Source organism: Lupinus angustifolius, chromosome LG05 (assembly GCF_001865875.1).
Source record: "Lupinus angustifolius cultivar Tanjil chromosome LG05, LupAngTanjil_v1.0, whole genome shotgun sequence".
In the NCBI taxonomy this organism is placed as follows: domain Eukaryota; kingdom Viridiplantae; phylum Streptophyta; class Magnoliopsida; order Fabales; family Fabaceae; genus Lupinus; species Lupinus angustifolius.
This window is the reverse complement of record NC_032013.1, coordinates 23,070,805-23,086,546: the sequence shown is the minus strand read 5'-3', so window position 1 is coordinate 23,086,546 and position 15,742 is coordinate 23,070,805. Positions and strand designations below refer to the sequence as shown.

The 15,742-nt window shown below is 29.8% G+C and overlaps 1 protein-coding gene and 1 non-coding gene across 3 annotated transcripts; one reads left to right on the top strand and one right to left on the bottom strand.

Moving 5' to 3' along the window:
* On the top strand, window positions 4,229–4,302 carry TRNAN-GUU. The gene has a single exon. It is a non-coding gene; the product is annotated as a tRNA-Asn (tRNA).
* LOC109348197 lies at window positions 8,541–14,560 on the bottom strand. 2 transcript variants are annotated; one of them, XM_019588480.1, is made up of 14 exons: window positions 14,506–14,560; window positions 14,307–14,408; window positions 14,120–14,182; window positions 13,678–13,739; window positions 13,250–13,347; window positions 12,972–13,023; window positions 12,317–12,409; window positions 11,646–11,756; window positions 10,756–11,104; window positions 10,193–10,635; window positions 9,801–9,910; window positions 9,374–9,432; window positions 9,106–9,293; window positions 8,541–8,949 (listed from the first exon to the last, which is right to left on the bottom strand). In XM_019588480.1, the coding sequence occupies exons 1-14, from the start codon at window positions 14,543–14,545 to the stop codon at window positions 8,761–8,763; spliced, it is 1,959 nt and encodes a 652-aa protein (XP_019444025.1). In that variant the 5' UTR covers window positions 14,546–14,560; the 3' UTR covers window positions 8,541–8,760. The 2 variants fall into 2 exon arrangements, with proteins under 2 accessions (XP_019444025.1, XP_019444026.1); XM_019588481.1 differs by lacking the exon at window positions 14,120–14,182 and having other exon boundaries at window positions 8,544–8,949.

Genomic DNA, 15,742 nt, shown 5'->3' with positions numbered 1-15,742 from the left:
GAATAATAATAAAAAATAATAATAAGGTTAATAATGGTGGATATATATTTAAGAAGTATTTGTTTATTTATGTTGGGATGGTGAGGAAGATATTAATAGAGGGAAAGAGAAATGTGAAGTTATGAATAGGGGTGTAAGCGGTTCTGGTTTAAACCGCGAAACTGATGGAACCGAACCAAACCACAAAATGTGGTTCGTTTCAGTTTCGCGGTTCGGTTCGGTTATTTTTTTAAGGAATCGTTTATGTTTGGTTCGTTTATGGTTTTAGAAATTTAGGAACCGTTGGAACCGAACCGAACCGCATATTAAAGAAATATATACGATTAGGGAATAATGTTTTATTATTGTTTAAATTCTTCAACTAATTTTCTAGCTTAAATTTGTAGGATTATATATATTACTAAATTGTTATTAAGTTAATATTATATATGTTATTAGTTACTTGTTTCCTAATGTCTTATGATTTGGAACATATTTTCCAACTTATGTGATATTGAGTTTGAAACTAACATATATCATATATTGTTATACATGTATTGTTATATGTGTTACTAATTATGAAATATAAGGTTATAAATGTAACTATCATATATTTTACTAATTGATATATATGTTACTAATCATGAATTGTATAGTTATATATAATTCATAAATTTTTATAATAATAGTAGTAATGTTTATCCTTTTATAGATAAACAATATCTCTTGTAATACTTTTTGAATTTTTGATGCAAGATTTTTTTATAAAAAAGTAAATGGAAAAACCGTGGAACCGAACCTTTCAAGAGCGGTTCGGTTCGGTTCTTATAGTTAAATTTGCGGTTAATTGAGTAGAACCGAACCATATGTTTGTAATCGGTTCGGTCACTAAAATGCACCAAAAGCCGAACCGAACCGAATTTTTACACCCCTAGTTATGAACATTTGAAGTTGAGATTTAAATTATATGTTCTGCACAAAATTTCATAAAATACTCTTTTTCTATATGGTATTTTAGTAATGATTGAGTTGAATTTTGATTAATTCTAACCATTTTATTTTGTTGACTATGAGAATATGGCATTAATTTTCAATCTATACAAGAAAGTAAAATTTTGTGAAGTACGAGATATGTGATTATTTTTAGGTTTGATAATGATGATATTTATTGTCTAAATAGTAATTTTTGATCTTATATTATACTTGAAATTTTATGGGACCTTATATTTAGATCGTTTATGTCTATGATTTTATGTTTTTTCCTTTTAGCATAAAAAATAATATATTTGTCTCATAAATTCTAAAATCTTATAAAGTTTATGTAGCTTGGTAATTTTCATTTCCAAACTTTATTGGCCAATTTTAAAATAAAAAATAGTAATATAAATGAAAAAAAATCATGTAACCACAAATTTTATAAATGATTAATTGGGAAAAAACTCAATAAAAATGGAAAATATTTTCAATAGTCAAATCTTAATTTGTTTGGTCTACAATGAGAAAACTGCATTGTAAAAATCTCAATAAAAAATAATAAGTACGTTCACTTTCAAGCTTCTACTAGTTATTTATATATTACTATTTTTATTGTTCTTTCCATAAATTTTATTTGTTCTTTCATACACAATAAGATCAATTACTTAATCTGTCCCAAAAAGAAAACCCTTTTTTGACTAGTGAGAATAATAAGAGAACAACATTTTTATTAGAGAAACAGTATAACAATTCTCATTCTACTCCTTAATCAAACATTTTCCTATATATCCACTATAATTATATAGTGTGTACATGTACCTTGTATCTGCGAGCGAATATTGTGTGATACTACATATTCAATTTTTATATATTTTATTTTTTTAAATTAAAATATATTTATTGTGTTCGGTGTACTTTATATTATATTTTTTGTGTGCTTATGATAATGTTTAATTTAAGGTGAGATATGTGATTAATTAATGTATTGGTTGTAGTTGCTTAGGATTATATTGTTTTTTTTTTAAATTAAATAATGTTAAGGGCAATATAGGAAATCAAAATTTGATTTTATATATAGTATAGATAATAATTAATACACAAAAATAACTGCTGCTAAAATTTCAATTCACAATCCGATAAAAGTTTCATTGAATTTAGTGTCATTACGTTAAAAATGGTTTCCTTGTTACAGTTTTTTCCTTCTCATTGACATTTAATAGTAGTAAGATACTCAAATTTTTATATATTTAATGTGTATTTCTTAATTATTCAATCATAGTATAAATTTCCAAATATTTCTTATGTAATTCTGTGGCATTAATTTAGTTATTTTTTACATCTTAACCATTTTTTGGATGGAGGGAGAAGATAATAAAAATGACAGTTTCCTTTGCTAGTATCATATACTCCTCTTATTCATTTTTATGTATTATTTAATATATTAAGAGTAAATTATATTAACATGTTTTCTGTTTTAGTCAAATTATAAAAAAAAATGATTTTTTTTTGCATATATATAAACTATCTCTAACTTATATATATGTATCATACTAATTACCCTTACAATAGAGATGAGTGTAACTTTTTAAACAAAAAATGAATGATAATTACAATTAAGTTAAACTTTAAGGGGTGTTGATGTATTTACTCTTAATTAATTAACAAACTTGAGGAAGACGTTGAACATTTGTCAAATGATTGGAAGTTGGTGTGGCGTATGAGGGTTCCTGAGAAAATAAAAATATTGTGTTGGTTGGGTTTTCATGAGGCTTTGCCCTCAAATGATCTTCACTTCAGGAGAAACTTGATGGCAAATCCCATGTGTATGAGATGTAATGGAGATGTGGAGGACCTAATGCATATCTTTTAGCATTGTCCTGCTTCTTCTAATTTATGGAAGAGAATTTTGTTCTGGGTTACCCAGTCTTTTCGATCTTGGGTGTTGGAGAATTACAAGCATATGAATGGTCTCCTTTTTCTTGATGGCATATGGTGGGTTTGGAAGGGGCAAAATAACGATGTTCTAGGTACTTCTACTTGGAATATTGATTGGATTGCTCGTAATGTTTATCAGGATTTTTGGGATTGAAACCAAACTGTGCAGGATATCTATGAGAGATAAATTTGTTGGGAGTGTCCGGATATTGGTACGATTAAAATAAATGATGAGAGTTGCATTCGAAGTTCTATTGTAATGGGTGGTGGAACTATTTGGGACCATGCAGGTCAATGGTTTTATGGTTTTTCAGCTAACTTTAGTGTTGGATCAGTTATTTTAGCAAAGCTTTTGACTATGGATTAGGGTCTAAAACTTTCTTGCCAATTGGGTTTTAAAAAGGTATGTATAAAAAGTGATTGCCTCAAGGCGGTCCATCTTCTTTCTAGTGGTATTCATATTCGGCGCCAACAAATATTGAAGGTTGTCTCAGTTGTCCGTTCTTGATTATCTCGAGACTGGATAGTGGAGGTTGATTTTGTTGTTTGTGGGGCTAATCAAGTGACTGATTTCATGACAAGAATTGGCTCGCGCTCCTCCGATAGACTTAGGATATGGAGCACATTTCCTACCGACTGTCACATGTATATGATCCAGGACAATCATCTCTTTAGCTAGGTTCTTCTTTTGTTTTTTTCTTGATTCCATTGTACCCAAAAAATTAATTAATTATACACTGGTTAGAAAATTGACCAATTGTCAATTTAATTATGGAATCATTCTTCTCTTTTGTGTAACTAAATAATATTTTTTTTAAAATTATTAATTTATTTTGTAACGGACAAAGAACAATGAATAGATGCTATTAACTCTTATACTATTTGGATTATACACTTAATAAATTCAAGAGCATAGTCGAGAAGTCAGAAGTAAAGATTAGGGTGTTACATATAAAAACACCTTTTATTTGTGACATTTTAAAATAAACATCATGTATAATGGATGGTATATAACTTTTTATCCAGAAAAATATTATGACATTTCATTTGAACCTCTAAGATAAATACCTTTAAATCTTCATATATAAGAGTTAGTTGTGACATTGCAGGTAAAATTCCTTAAATGTTAGCCAAGAAAAAAAATGAAATTATTGGAACCAGGATAGGATTCAGTTTTTAATACTAATTTTCTTCAATAATATTCCTACATAATAAATCAATTCTTGATCATTGATAAAATAGTTGTGTATATGATCATAAAGTTGATTCTTAAAAATGTGTGAAAAAGATTAATGACCTTCAATTAAGTAGTGCCATTTGTAAAACTGTCAATAGTTCAGCTGGAATAGCTCAGTTGGTTAGAGCGTGTGGCTGTTAACCACAAGGTCGGAGGTTCAAGCCCTCCTTCTAGCGATTTTTTCACATTTAATTTGTTTTCACTTATTCAAAAAACCAAATATGACCACTACCACCTTCAAGTGGTATAGGAATATAGGAATAGGATACTTCAAAAAATTAGTCACACAACTTATCAAGAATCAAAACTAGAGACACAAGTTCCTATAGGATTATTAAAAAGATATATCGAGTACCACTTCATTGTTTTCATATGGTGATTTTGAGATAGAAAAGTCATGCAACTTTCACTCATTTATAAAATTTAATGATTTAGATTTTAAAACGATAACTTAAAGTCACTTAATTAAGACTAGCGTGTTGACAAGTACTATCGTATTTGTCAACTCGCTTTCCTATCGTTTGTAACATATAGTTTTATTATTAGTTTAATAATTTATAGTAAAATAGTATATACTACGATGATTATTTGTAATGTTCCACATTCTATTGAGAAAAAATAGGAACAAAAGAAATTAAATTAATATGGGCAAAGAAAAAATATGAACAAAATAAATTAAATTAACTATTTGTTGGGAAATAATTGATAGTTATAATATAGGAAATATGAAATAATTAACCAAATAAGTCTGCTTTTACCAAGTGAATAATTTTTAATATAATAAACGTATAAGACAATGTTTCATTTGAGATAATTATATTGATCCATATTCTTAAGTTTGAGAGCCATTATTAAGCTATTATAGAACTCAATGAAAATAATCCCCTTAATCTTAGTTTTTTAAATGAAAAGAAACATTTTCATGTTTAAATGGATCTAATTCAATTTAAGCTAATGAAGATTAAGATGTAATTAGTTGGGGGTTTCACCACTCTAACTACATTTAATAGAAAAAGTAACACAACACATATAATATCAACATATCAGTGTCAAAGTAGCAAACCATACAAAAGAAAATAAAAGACTTCGAAACAAAAAGTAGTTCACATGATTTAATAACTACAAACTTGATTGAGATAAAAAATTGTTTACAAAATATCATTGAAGTCATTTGGTAAAAAATATATCATATCATCCAAAACATGCATGTTAATAAGTAATACATACTTAGTTTAGAAACACATTATCTTAACAAAGTGTATATCAAATTATACAATGTCAAAATATTTACGTTTTTAGTGAATCCAAGATTTTGAAGACTATATAGGTGTCCCTTCTTTTTCTTTCAGATTGAATTCTTGTATTATAATAACTCCACAAAATGACATTTTTTCTTGCTTGTTACCTTCAAAGTAAAAACATGGATTAATATATGTACAAACTATCCACTTGGTTAGAAAAGTAAAAAAAAAGAAACTTAATCACTTGATTAGCATTTACCATCATTGATGGAAAAGTGGATAGTTGAAAATCAGTAATGCAAACTAATTGATTCATACATCAAGAAAAAAATACAACAATAACATGTAAAAGTAGAGTACACAACAAATCAAGTAAGTTGTAGGGCGATATCATTGTTTATAGTTAATCCAACCAAACATATTAATTCAGGTACCAAATGGGAATTGCATATTATTTCTTCAACACCTTATTTTATCAAAATAACCATGTTGTTGAAACATGTAATATAGGTTGATCCATGCATGATAAGAGGTCGACTTTACCATACCAATGTTTTTAAATTTTTGTTCTTAAAAGCTTCCAGCAAATATAGTTCTCTTTTTAGAATTTGAGTGAGTGATTTAAAAGACATGAATAATAATTGAAAATATAATAACAAAAAGAACTACTTAAAAATGCATAAAACATACAACTAAAAAGAACATATTTATATAGATTTCATTTTTCAAGAGAAGCTAAAAAATGAACTTTTGTGAAACTCCTAATGTACATGAATTGAGCAAAATGTTACCAAGATAAAGCTAATGTAAAATCATGTATACAAAAAAAAGTTAGAAAAATATCCAAATAACAAAAGTTTACTATTTGTCTTTCAGTAAAATAATGTTAGAATAAGTTGATGAAAAATGAGTTTAAAGTATTATCGATGATTTGCATAATATTATACAATAGCAAATGATTCAAACAAAAACACAAACTAAAAATCATAATCAATGCATCCTTAGTGTTTATATGAGACTTGCCAGTAAATACAGTGAGTCAACATAACAAACATAAAATTATTATCAAGTAAAATAAGACATATTATAACCATGAAAATAACACTTCCTACCATGAATTATATAATTGGAAGTGAGCGATAAAAAGAGACTTAGTTAACCCAACCCAAAAAGTTCCTTTTATTTGATAAAGGTAGGTAAATTTTTAATTCACTGAATTGTCAATCTCATTCATGATTTTTTGAAATAAAATAGTATTTATTATTCAAATTTGTACGTAATTTTAACAAAAAAATAACAATAGTTTCAACACAAAAAAATATATTTTACCAAAAATATCAAAGGTTTATATACTTTTATTTAAAATCACAACTTTGATTAGTAATCAAACTTTGTACCTTACCCAAAATGGCACACTTGTTTAGCCTTACCCAAATAAATATAATAGCAGATCCATAAAAAATAACAGCACACCCGAAAAAATGAAATAGCAAAAGAATAAAAGCTTTGTACATGTAGCATGAAAAAAAAAACTGAGGAAGGAAAAAGGACAATAGTACCTTCTTATAAAGCACATAAGATGAAATTCTTGAAGAAACAATCTCTAACATGAAACATAAAAACTAAATGAGTGTACTTGTCATATAATATAGATATGTATTGCATTATAATATCTCATATTAATGACTGTGTTATTAGGTTGAGTTGGTATTCATAGGAACGACCTAAATGGTAATGAGAGAATCTCATGTAAAATTGATTTGTTGTAGATTTATATTATCAGTATAGAAATTGAAATTGAATTACTTAATAAAAATGACATAAGAATTTAGAAGGAGATTCATGTTTGTTTGATTGTCTTGTGTTATCTCCAAATTAGTGAGTAAAATATTTCATAAAACAGGTTTGGTGCACTTCCTACATTCTTCCATTCCATGTTACATGAATGCATAAGAAATGATTATGATAAATTGAGGAAACAAAAATGTATTGGTACCCATTGAACAATAGAACAATAGAAGAGCGGCAATAGTATCCGGAAATGCCCATTAACAATAGAACAAATACTATGTCACAGAAGAGTAGAACAAAAAATCAAAAACATTGTGAAATATGTTGTTGGGTTGATGAAGAGAGAAAATAGAAATAAGGTAGATGAGAAAATATAACAATTCTTGTTTTTGAATGATAATGTACAATTTTCCTTATGAGGAGAAACTGCTACTCATTTTTATGATCTTTTGGGTAGTTAACATGTCCAATTAAACATATGTTTTGTTAATAAGTTGAAAAAGAGTATAATATTAACTTTAATCAAGGCCTTAAGGGTAGATTTGGAAAATTAAAATTACACCATAGGTAATTACCAAATGTTTTGGCTTTATAAGTTAGTATAGATATAACATACATGCATAAGCTTTACACACAAGGTCGAAGTTTAATTACGAACGAGGATCAGCTATCCCACTTTTTAGTGTTCCAGTCCAATGAAAATTTGACATATACTTAAAAAAAAAATTAAAAAATACACAAAATAACATTTTTATGTAATTTGGTGAGATATGATTGGCTTGGGACATAATGACATGAAACTTTTGGGACGGAGGATCTTGGTTCGTTTAATTACACTAACATTCATGCATATAACATACATACGTGCAACTTTGTCTACGTATGTTTTTTCTAGAAAGCTTTTGCTAACAACTTTTGTAACCTAAGGTCGCAGTTTAATTACACTAAAAATATTGAAGATTTTTGTTTGAATTTTAAAGTTTTTTCTTCCTATTTCATTGTTCATGTCAGATACTGCTGCCTCCATACAATGCTATGTGGAAGAAAATATATTGATGGTACTTTGAAATAAGAAGGGGAAATCTACTGAGTATAGACCACCACTTGTGTTCGTCATAACTAGTGGTGAACCACTTACATTACTAGAAAGGATTCATGCTCATACAACATTTGAAGGAAACTCATTTGTTCTTGGAGTTACTAAATATTATCTACATTTATTCGTGTCCGTTTGACAAACTAATCTATATACGAATTAAACAAGTTGTCGATAAATTTAATGGTGAAATTCTTGTACCTTTTCACATTATACGCTCCCAAAAGTCATATAAGACACTTGATGATCATATTTTTTACAAAAGACTACAAGTGCCCTAAGACATTAGTTAAAGAAAACAATAAGAGAAAGTTGATATCAAAAAATTAAGCCCATTAGTTCTCAATATATTAGATACATGATTTCCCAAGATACAATTATCTTTCTTACTACCTTAACTAGTGTCCTTAGAAAATTGGTTAACATCTAAACTAGTCATGTTCACTCTAGATACAAAGAAAATCTTATATACCAAAGCATATTGATCAATGAGAAAGCAAACATACTTATAAGGATTCTGCAAATTGGGCAGCCTCCAAGTCAAGCTCTTGTCTCATGACACAGTTCATAAACCATTCACTACTGAAAGTCAGTATACCTTTCTTTGCAGCCATCATTGCTTCTTCTGTATCTTCTTCACATGTCACAAAGATTGTTGTCGATGCTTCAATTACATTTTCAAGTCCACGGATAACCTAAAAAAAGAAGTGGAGCTTGATCACAGGCGAGGTTCAGAAAAACAGAATGTAAACAGCTGTGTTTACCACATTAAGCATATCTACATTATAGGACTACATTACCACAAGCAAGGTTGCTTAAATGCAAAATTCGGTAAAAATACTAGGACTTACATTACCACCAGCAGATATGACTATAGCAGACAATGTTTTAACCGGAGTTTGAAGATGAGCTGCAATACATACATTATATCCCTTAAACAATGCATGGGGACTAGCTTTTGCTCGGAAAATTGCACTTTTTAAATCAGATTTGTACTTCAACAGATAATCCTTATCATCCAGTATGTGAGGCAATTCATCTGCATATTCATTTAAGACTAAATGTGTAAGCCATCCCGAATAATAAATAGATCTAGACATGATAATTTATACAGCTTACCAACAAATCTGCCTTCACGGAAACTTTCTTTCAACCAACTTGATGATACCACCCAAGCCCTGTGTGGTAGCAATTTCTACTTTATAAATAATCAACATGATGAATGCAGTTAAGGATGTAAAAGGGCATATTAATGAAAAATTAAAAACAACTTCATAAGAATCAAACTGTAAAATATTGTTCTTCAGCAGTAATTTGAAAGATCACTATACTTTCATCTTAGTTTTTTTTTGTTTAATGGTTTCCCTATAGCATTATGAATGAGGATGTAGTCTCTATCTTCTCAATGGCTGGACAACTACATGGACGGTGCATATGGTTACTTAATTTTTTTAACAGTAAAGTTTGTATGCAGTTTCACGATCTAAAGATAAACCATGTGTATGTGTACGAAGCATTATTCTTGGAATTATAAGTTTGAGCCTACCCTGAACAGAGAGCAGTGCAAAAATTCAGTGTTTTTCTCACTTTTCCAGTGACAACATGTGTGGTTGTGCTTCCATCATAGGAAACAGTTCCACCAAGGTCTTCAATCACCTGTATGCAAAACAAATGTGGCACGAAGTTAAAAAATTAAAAAAATAAAGACATCAAAATTTGATTTATTTTCCAGGTTCTAACTCATTATTAGGGAAACGGAAAAAAACTTCAAATTAGCCCTTTTAAAAAAAGTCTGCCAGTTGTGATAAACCGACCCGTAAAAGAAAGAATATTGATCTGACCAGGTCTATACATAAAAGGACAGTTATGAAAACAGCAAATGCTACCCAGCAGTTTAGTATTAAAGCATGTATAAATTGCTTTAGTAATGAAACATACCCTTGTAAGCTGTGTTCTTTTAGCATCATCAGCAATATTCATCAACATTATTTGAAAGCTTCTTTTAGTTGATTGCAGTTCTTTATTGATTGAAGCTTCTAAATGCAAATTATCCCGTGTAAACTTTTCAGATTCTTTTCTAATCAAAGGATCAACATGATGACCTTCCACAACACAGGGATTGGCTCTACCAGCCTCTGAAATAAAACCCCAGCTAGAATCTGATTGACAGTTAACCAACTGGCTTACTCCCTTCACTCTTTTTGACTTCAATGAGGATAAAGTGGCTTCCCAGACCCGCTTGGCACTGTTTGTAGACTGAGAACAATACTTCACATTAGTGTTACGTGAAGATTCTGCAGCAGTGACCTGTCTATCATCATTTTCTCCAGAAGATGGAACAATGTCACTGCAGCAATGCTTAAGATTGTGTCTGTCAAACCCTGTTCATAGTGAAAGAGAATATCCTTATAATTTTAGTTACTTCATAATTCCAAAGAACCATATAATTTATCAAATATCAGAATTGAGAGGGATGGGAGACAGACAGATCAATGCACTACCATTTCGTTTGTTGTAATCTCTTGAAGATCCATCTTTCAACAAAACTTCAGGTTGACTTTTATCTGTATTTTCTGTTCTATGGGAAGATTGATTTGAAAAATTCAAATCAACTGGTAACCCTCCTGAAAACCCAGACTTCTCATTTTCAGCAATGGCAGATGGCAAAGAATTGGGATGTGAGGAGAGACACTTCATAGAGTTAGTAGCATTAGCTAATAACTCGTTCCTTGTATGGAAAACCATGAGAGTTGAACCACCAGGAAAACATAATGATTTGCGAATATCAGCTTTTACTGGTAACTTGCGGGCTTTGCCTTTAGGATCCACCTGTGCTATTGGTATAAAACCCTGTGATTGCAATAAAAAATAAAATAAAAACATTGTAACATCAGAACCAAAGATCTTTTACAGGAATGAAAGATATAACTCTAATACAAATATAGAATAACTGCAAAGATAGGAGTATAATATCTGTATAAGCTTGTTATTTGCTTGCAGTATTGATACACAATGTAGCCCATGGTTAGGAAGCTGTTACTAGCCAGCTTACTCCCCTCCCTACAAATATCTGGCTCTTCTTGAAAAATGAGTTTAAGCTCCTTTTCTTCTCTCCCTCTCTCTACAGTTCTGTTTTTTGTATTTGATACTATGGAATATCATATTGCCATATAAGTTGACCTCTTTGTATCAATGCTAACTTTTTGTTGTTGCTAAAATACATAAATGTGGCAAGCAAACAAATATAAAATGATACTGGATGATGTTTGTGTGTGTATCCATTAATATTTTAGGATCAAACATGAAATAGCAAACATTCATACTCAATAAACAATCAATATTGACAATATCATATACTCAAACCTTAAGACAAAATTCTTTTATAAATCACCTGTTTAATCCAAAATCCTTCAGATTCTTCATCTCCCCAACAGAGAATAGACCGAACGCCAACACTTTCAAGTCTTTTCCATAACTCTAGAAACAATAGATGACCAAAACCCTGCAGGATAATAACTAGTAATTAATTGAGAAAGAAACCTTAGTTGAGCCCATATATTACTGTGGTTTACTGTGAGCACATAATCATATAAACACAGGCACAGAAACAACATAAGTAGGAGAACTTTGAAAAGGCTTAACATGTCAAGTAAGGTGCAACAGCTCAATATAATTAAAGCTCACATAAGTGAGAAGAAACAAAATACAGTAAGCCATAAGGCTTCTTTAACAAACATAATTTTGGTATGACTTGAAATTTTCAGATATGATCCAAAACAACCTCAGATGAGCATGTAAGTTTTCGCCCTGTTCATTGAACTAATTCTGTTTACTAAGGGTGATTCTTATGAAGGAATCTACTTAATTATAAGAGATGAACAAGCATACCACAACAAACCAAAGCAGTGGCTTTATACAGAATCTTGTAACCAAAAGAATGTTTCAATTATTAATCATTGGAAGTTTATTTCTTTAGAGTTAAAACTGACCCGATATCTGACATTTTTAATAAAAAAAAGACAAACAGGAGTAAAGAACGAAATCAAAAAAAATAGAACAGACCTTCCGTTGATAGATTGCGCTGACAGCTGCAAGTGGGATCTCTGCATATTCTGTATCTGCAGGGATGATTTGATATGTAATTGCAGCCATAACCTGTAAAATAAATGACATAAATTAATCTAAAGCTAAGATGACAGTATACAGTTAGTATCATATTTCTCTATTTTCCACTCCAAAGCACTGTTGTCTAAGTCACATTGGAAGATAGTTAAAAATATTATTTATTTAATATTTCTATGCACCTGTGGTTTCCAAGGCGAAAAAAGAAGTATCAGCTGATATCAATCAGGACTATCAACTATCAATTGAGTGAGACAATATCAATCCACTTGTAGAACCAATGTGATTTATAACACTGTAATTTAATACACATACAAACAGATTCCAAAAAATCATAAGGCTGAAAATTTTGGGCTCTCTTTAAGAAATACATACAGGTTCTTCTACTGTAATACACTATGACCAAAAACCATTGTATTTAAATTGAATTTATAGGATAGTGCAGCATAAGTTACTTATGGCTGCACAGCAGTGGACCAAAAAAATGTAGGATCATAAATGATATTGAAAAGAAAGTAATTGCAAGCATGTCAGGCTCACTGCTTGGTAAAACAATCCCTCCACTGACAGATGTAAAGCCATCTAGCCAGCATACCTTTCTGGAATTTTCAACAAAACTGGAGGTCAAGAGTAGCGTACGATATTTCCTGCAGGGATAAACAACAAGTGCTTTTTATACTTTTCAAGTGCCCAAAAAAGACTGACACAAAACAATCCTAGAGTAAAACCTGATAAGAAGTTCACTAAAACAAACAGACCAGTAAATATATATACTGCTCGAATCACAGCATGGTTTATGACCAAGCAGCAATGCAACCATAGAAAAGTTAGAAACATGCTTGAGTAGCAAGAAAAATGAAAAGTATCTAGTACCCATTAGTCACACATCTCTCAAGAAACTTCGATTTCTTCCCAGTATTTGCAGCATAATTCATTGCAGGTAGCTCTGTCATATACATCTGTAATACTTCCTGCAAACTCATCACAGATACAATTAGGTGTATTTGGATGGAGGAGAATAGACAATAAATAATGAGAAGTTAACTTTTTATTTCTAAATTTATAAAAACATAAAAATTTATAAAATTGAATAAACCATGAATGCTATGTTACATAAAACATCTCCCATTTTACTTCTCTCATTTTAAAATAAGTACTAAATAAACATGGAGAGAGGGAGAGAGCGTGTCACAAGAGAAATACATCAGTAGATCAAACAGATCAACACCTGAATAGTTGCAAATATTCATTCCAATACCATACAATTATTTCACATTAAAAGTAACAATAATGAGTCTTACCTGAAGGTAGGATTTGCTAGCACCATCAACATCTTTAGGACTAACAAGCACGAACTTGTGATCTATGAATTTATAAACCAAAGAGAAAATGTTATAACTCGTTTGAAAAACGATAGGAGTTGGATGTCAAGTTCCAAACAAGCGCACTTCTATATAATAAAAAAACATAAATAGGGGAAAGTAGTAAACCAAGAAAGAAATAAAGTTTGGGTAAATCACACAAGTTTGGCATATTTACAATTAATAACATAATAGAAATAAAGCCATAGTGTAATTAAGTTAAACCTTCAAAAAGAATATTCGATCTCATTAACGTACATATCAAACTCTCAAGGGTTTATAAATTATAATCACAATAATGATGATTAGTTACTGCTATTAATAATTACGTATTTACATAAAAATCAATAATACAATAACATGCAAAAGTAACATTTTTTACCTTTATCTTCGGACCTGAAATCCTCAGAATCATGTTTGTGGTTTTCAGAAACATCTGATTTCACTGTTAAAAGGGATAAAAAAAACATATGGCAAAATAACAGAAGAAAAAAATCAATATTCAAGTCAAACCAAACTATATTTGTTAAGATTCATGATAAAAAAAGAGAGAGAGAATTATTGAATACCTGATACTTTGATCTTGCCGCTTCTAGTAATGGAAATTACGGTGGCGTTTGAATCGGAGTTGCAGGTGAAATTGTTAGCCTCAACCGTAATATCGCAGTTACCTGAAAAAAAATGAGAATGTGGAAATCGAAGTTAGAAGTGAAGCATCAAAATAGAAGTGTTTGAATTGTAGAGAGAGTAGGGTTTGCGATTCTTCACCGATGGAAATTGGAAAAGAAGTTTTTCGTTTTGGCGCCATGTTTTCGGTTTTCGCGTTTGGTTTTGAGGTTGAGAAACTCTCTTTATATAGAAAACATAGTGAATTTTTAATTTATTTATTTTTATAGAAACTTAAGATAATTTTTTTGTATAACAGATTATATGTAATTATGTGTGCATGGTATTGGTGTGTTGGGGAAGTCAAAAAACAAAAACAAAAACTCTTACCTGTGGGTAAAATCCATACGGGGTACATGTTATAAACCGGTACTCGTGGATTTTAAAAACGAGTTTTTAAAAATACTTGTAGTACATGCATACGGGTATGAATATTATAGTACCTGTACCTACGGGTAGCCGTTATGTATATGATTACTATATTATTTTTAATTAAAAAAGATACACTATGATAACTTTCATTAAACTATGTACATCTTTTTTCTTTGTTTACATCTTTTTACCTTATTTACATCTTTTATTGAATTTGGTAACACCCTACAAATATTATTACATGTGTAAAAAATACACATATCTTGCAAAGAAAAATATATAATTTTTTGTTAAGTAAATAAGAATAGCAAATCACATAACACAAAATTTCAATAGATTTAGCATTTTTGTCAAATATTCATTCAACATACACAAAAATAATTAAATTTTATCTCATTTAAAATATAAAAGAAGTAGGAAATTAGAAATTCATTGAAAATATAGGAAGTTCGTGGGTACCATTTACCTGCGCGTACACCAAAATACCCACAAAGAACCCACACGCGGGTACCCGTACGGGTATTGGTCTCCTATTTCAAAATGGGTAGTGGGTAGCTATTACCTGTGCCTGCTGTCATTCCTATGTGTTGGTGGTAAGGTTCGGTAGATACACATAACGATTAAAAGATAAGTTTTATTCCTAAAAATAACATTTATTAAGAGAGATAATCATGCACAAAAAATAGATTAACTTGTTATTCAAAATATGAGGAAATAACTTTGATGATACACCAAAAATAGATTATAGGTAAAAATTAATCTTTCGGGACGCTCTTCCAACAAGTATCATCAAAAAATGTGTTAACCAAATTGGTAATTTAAATTAAATAGAAATTAATTTGGTGCATATATAAAAACCCAAATAAGTAGGTTTAATATAAAAATAAGAATATATGTTAGTATTTTTTATAATCAAAGTGGTAAATTTTTTCTTAAAAATGTATAAAAAGTGGTTAAATTTAATTAA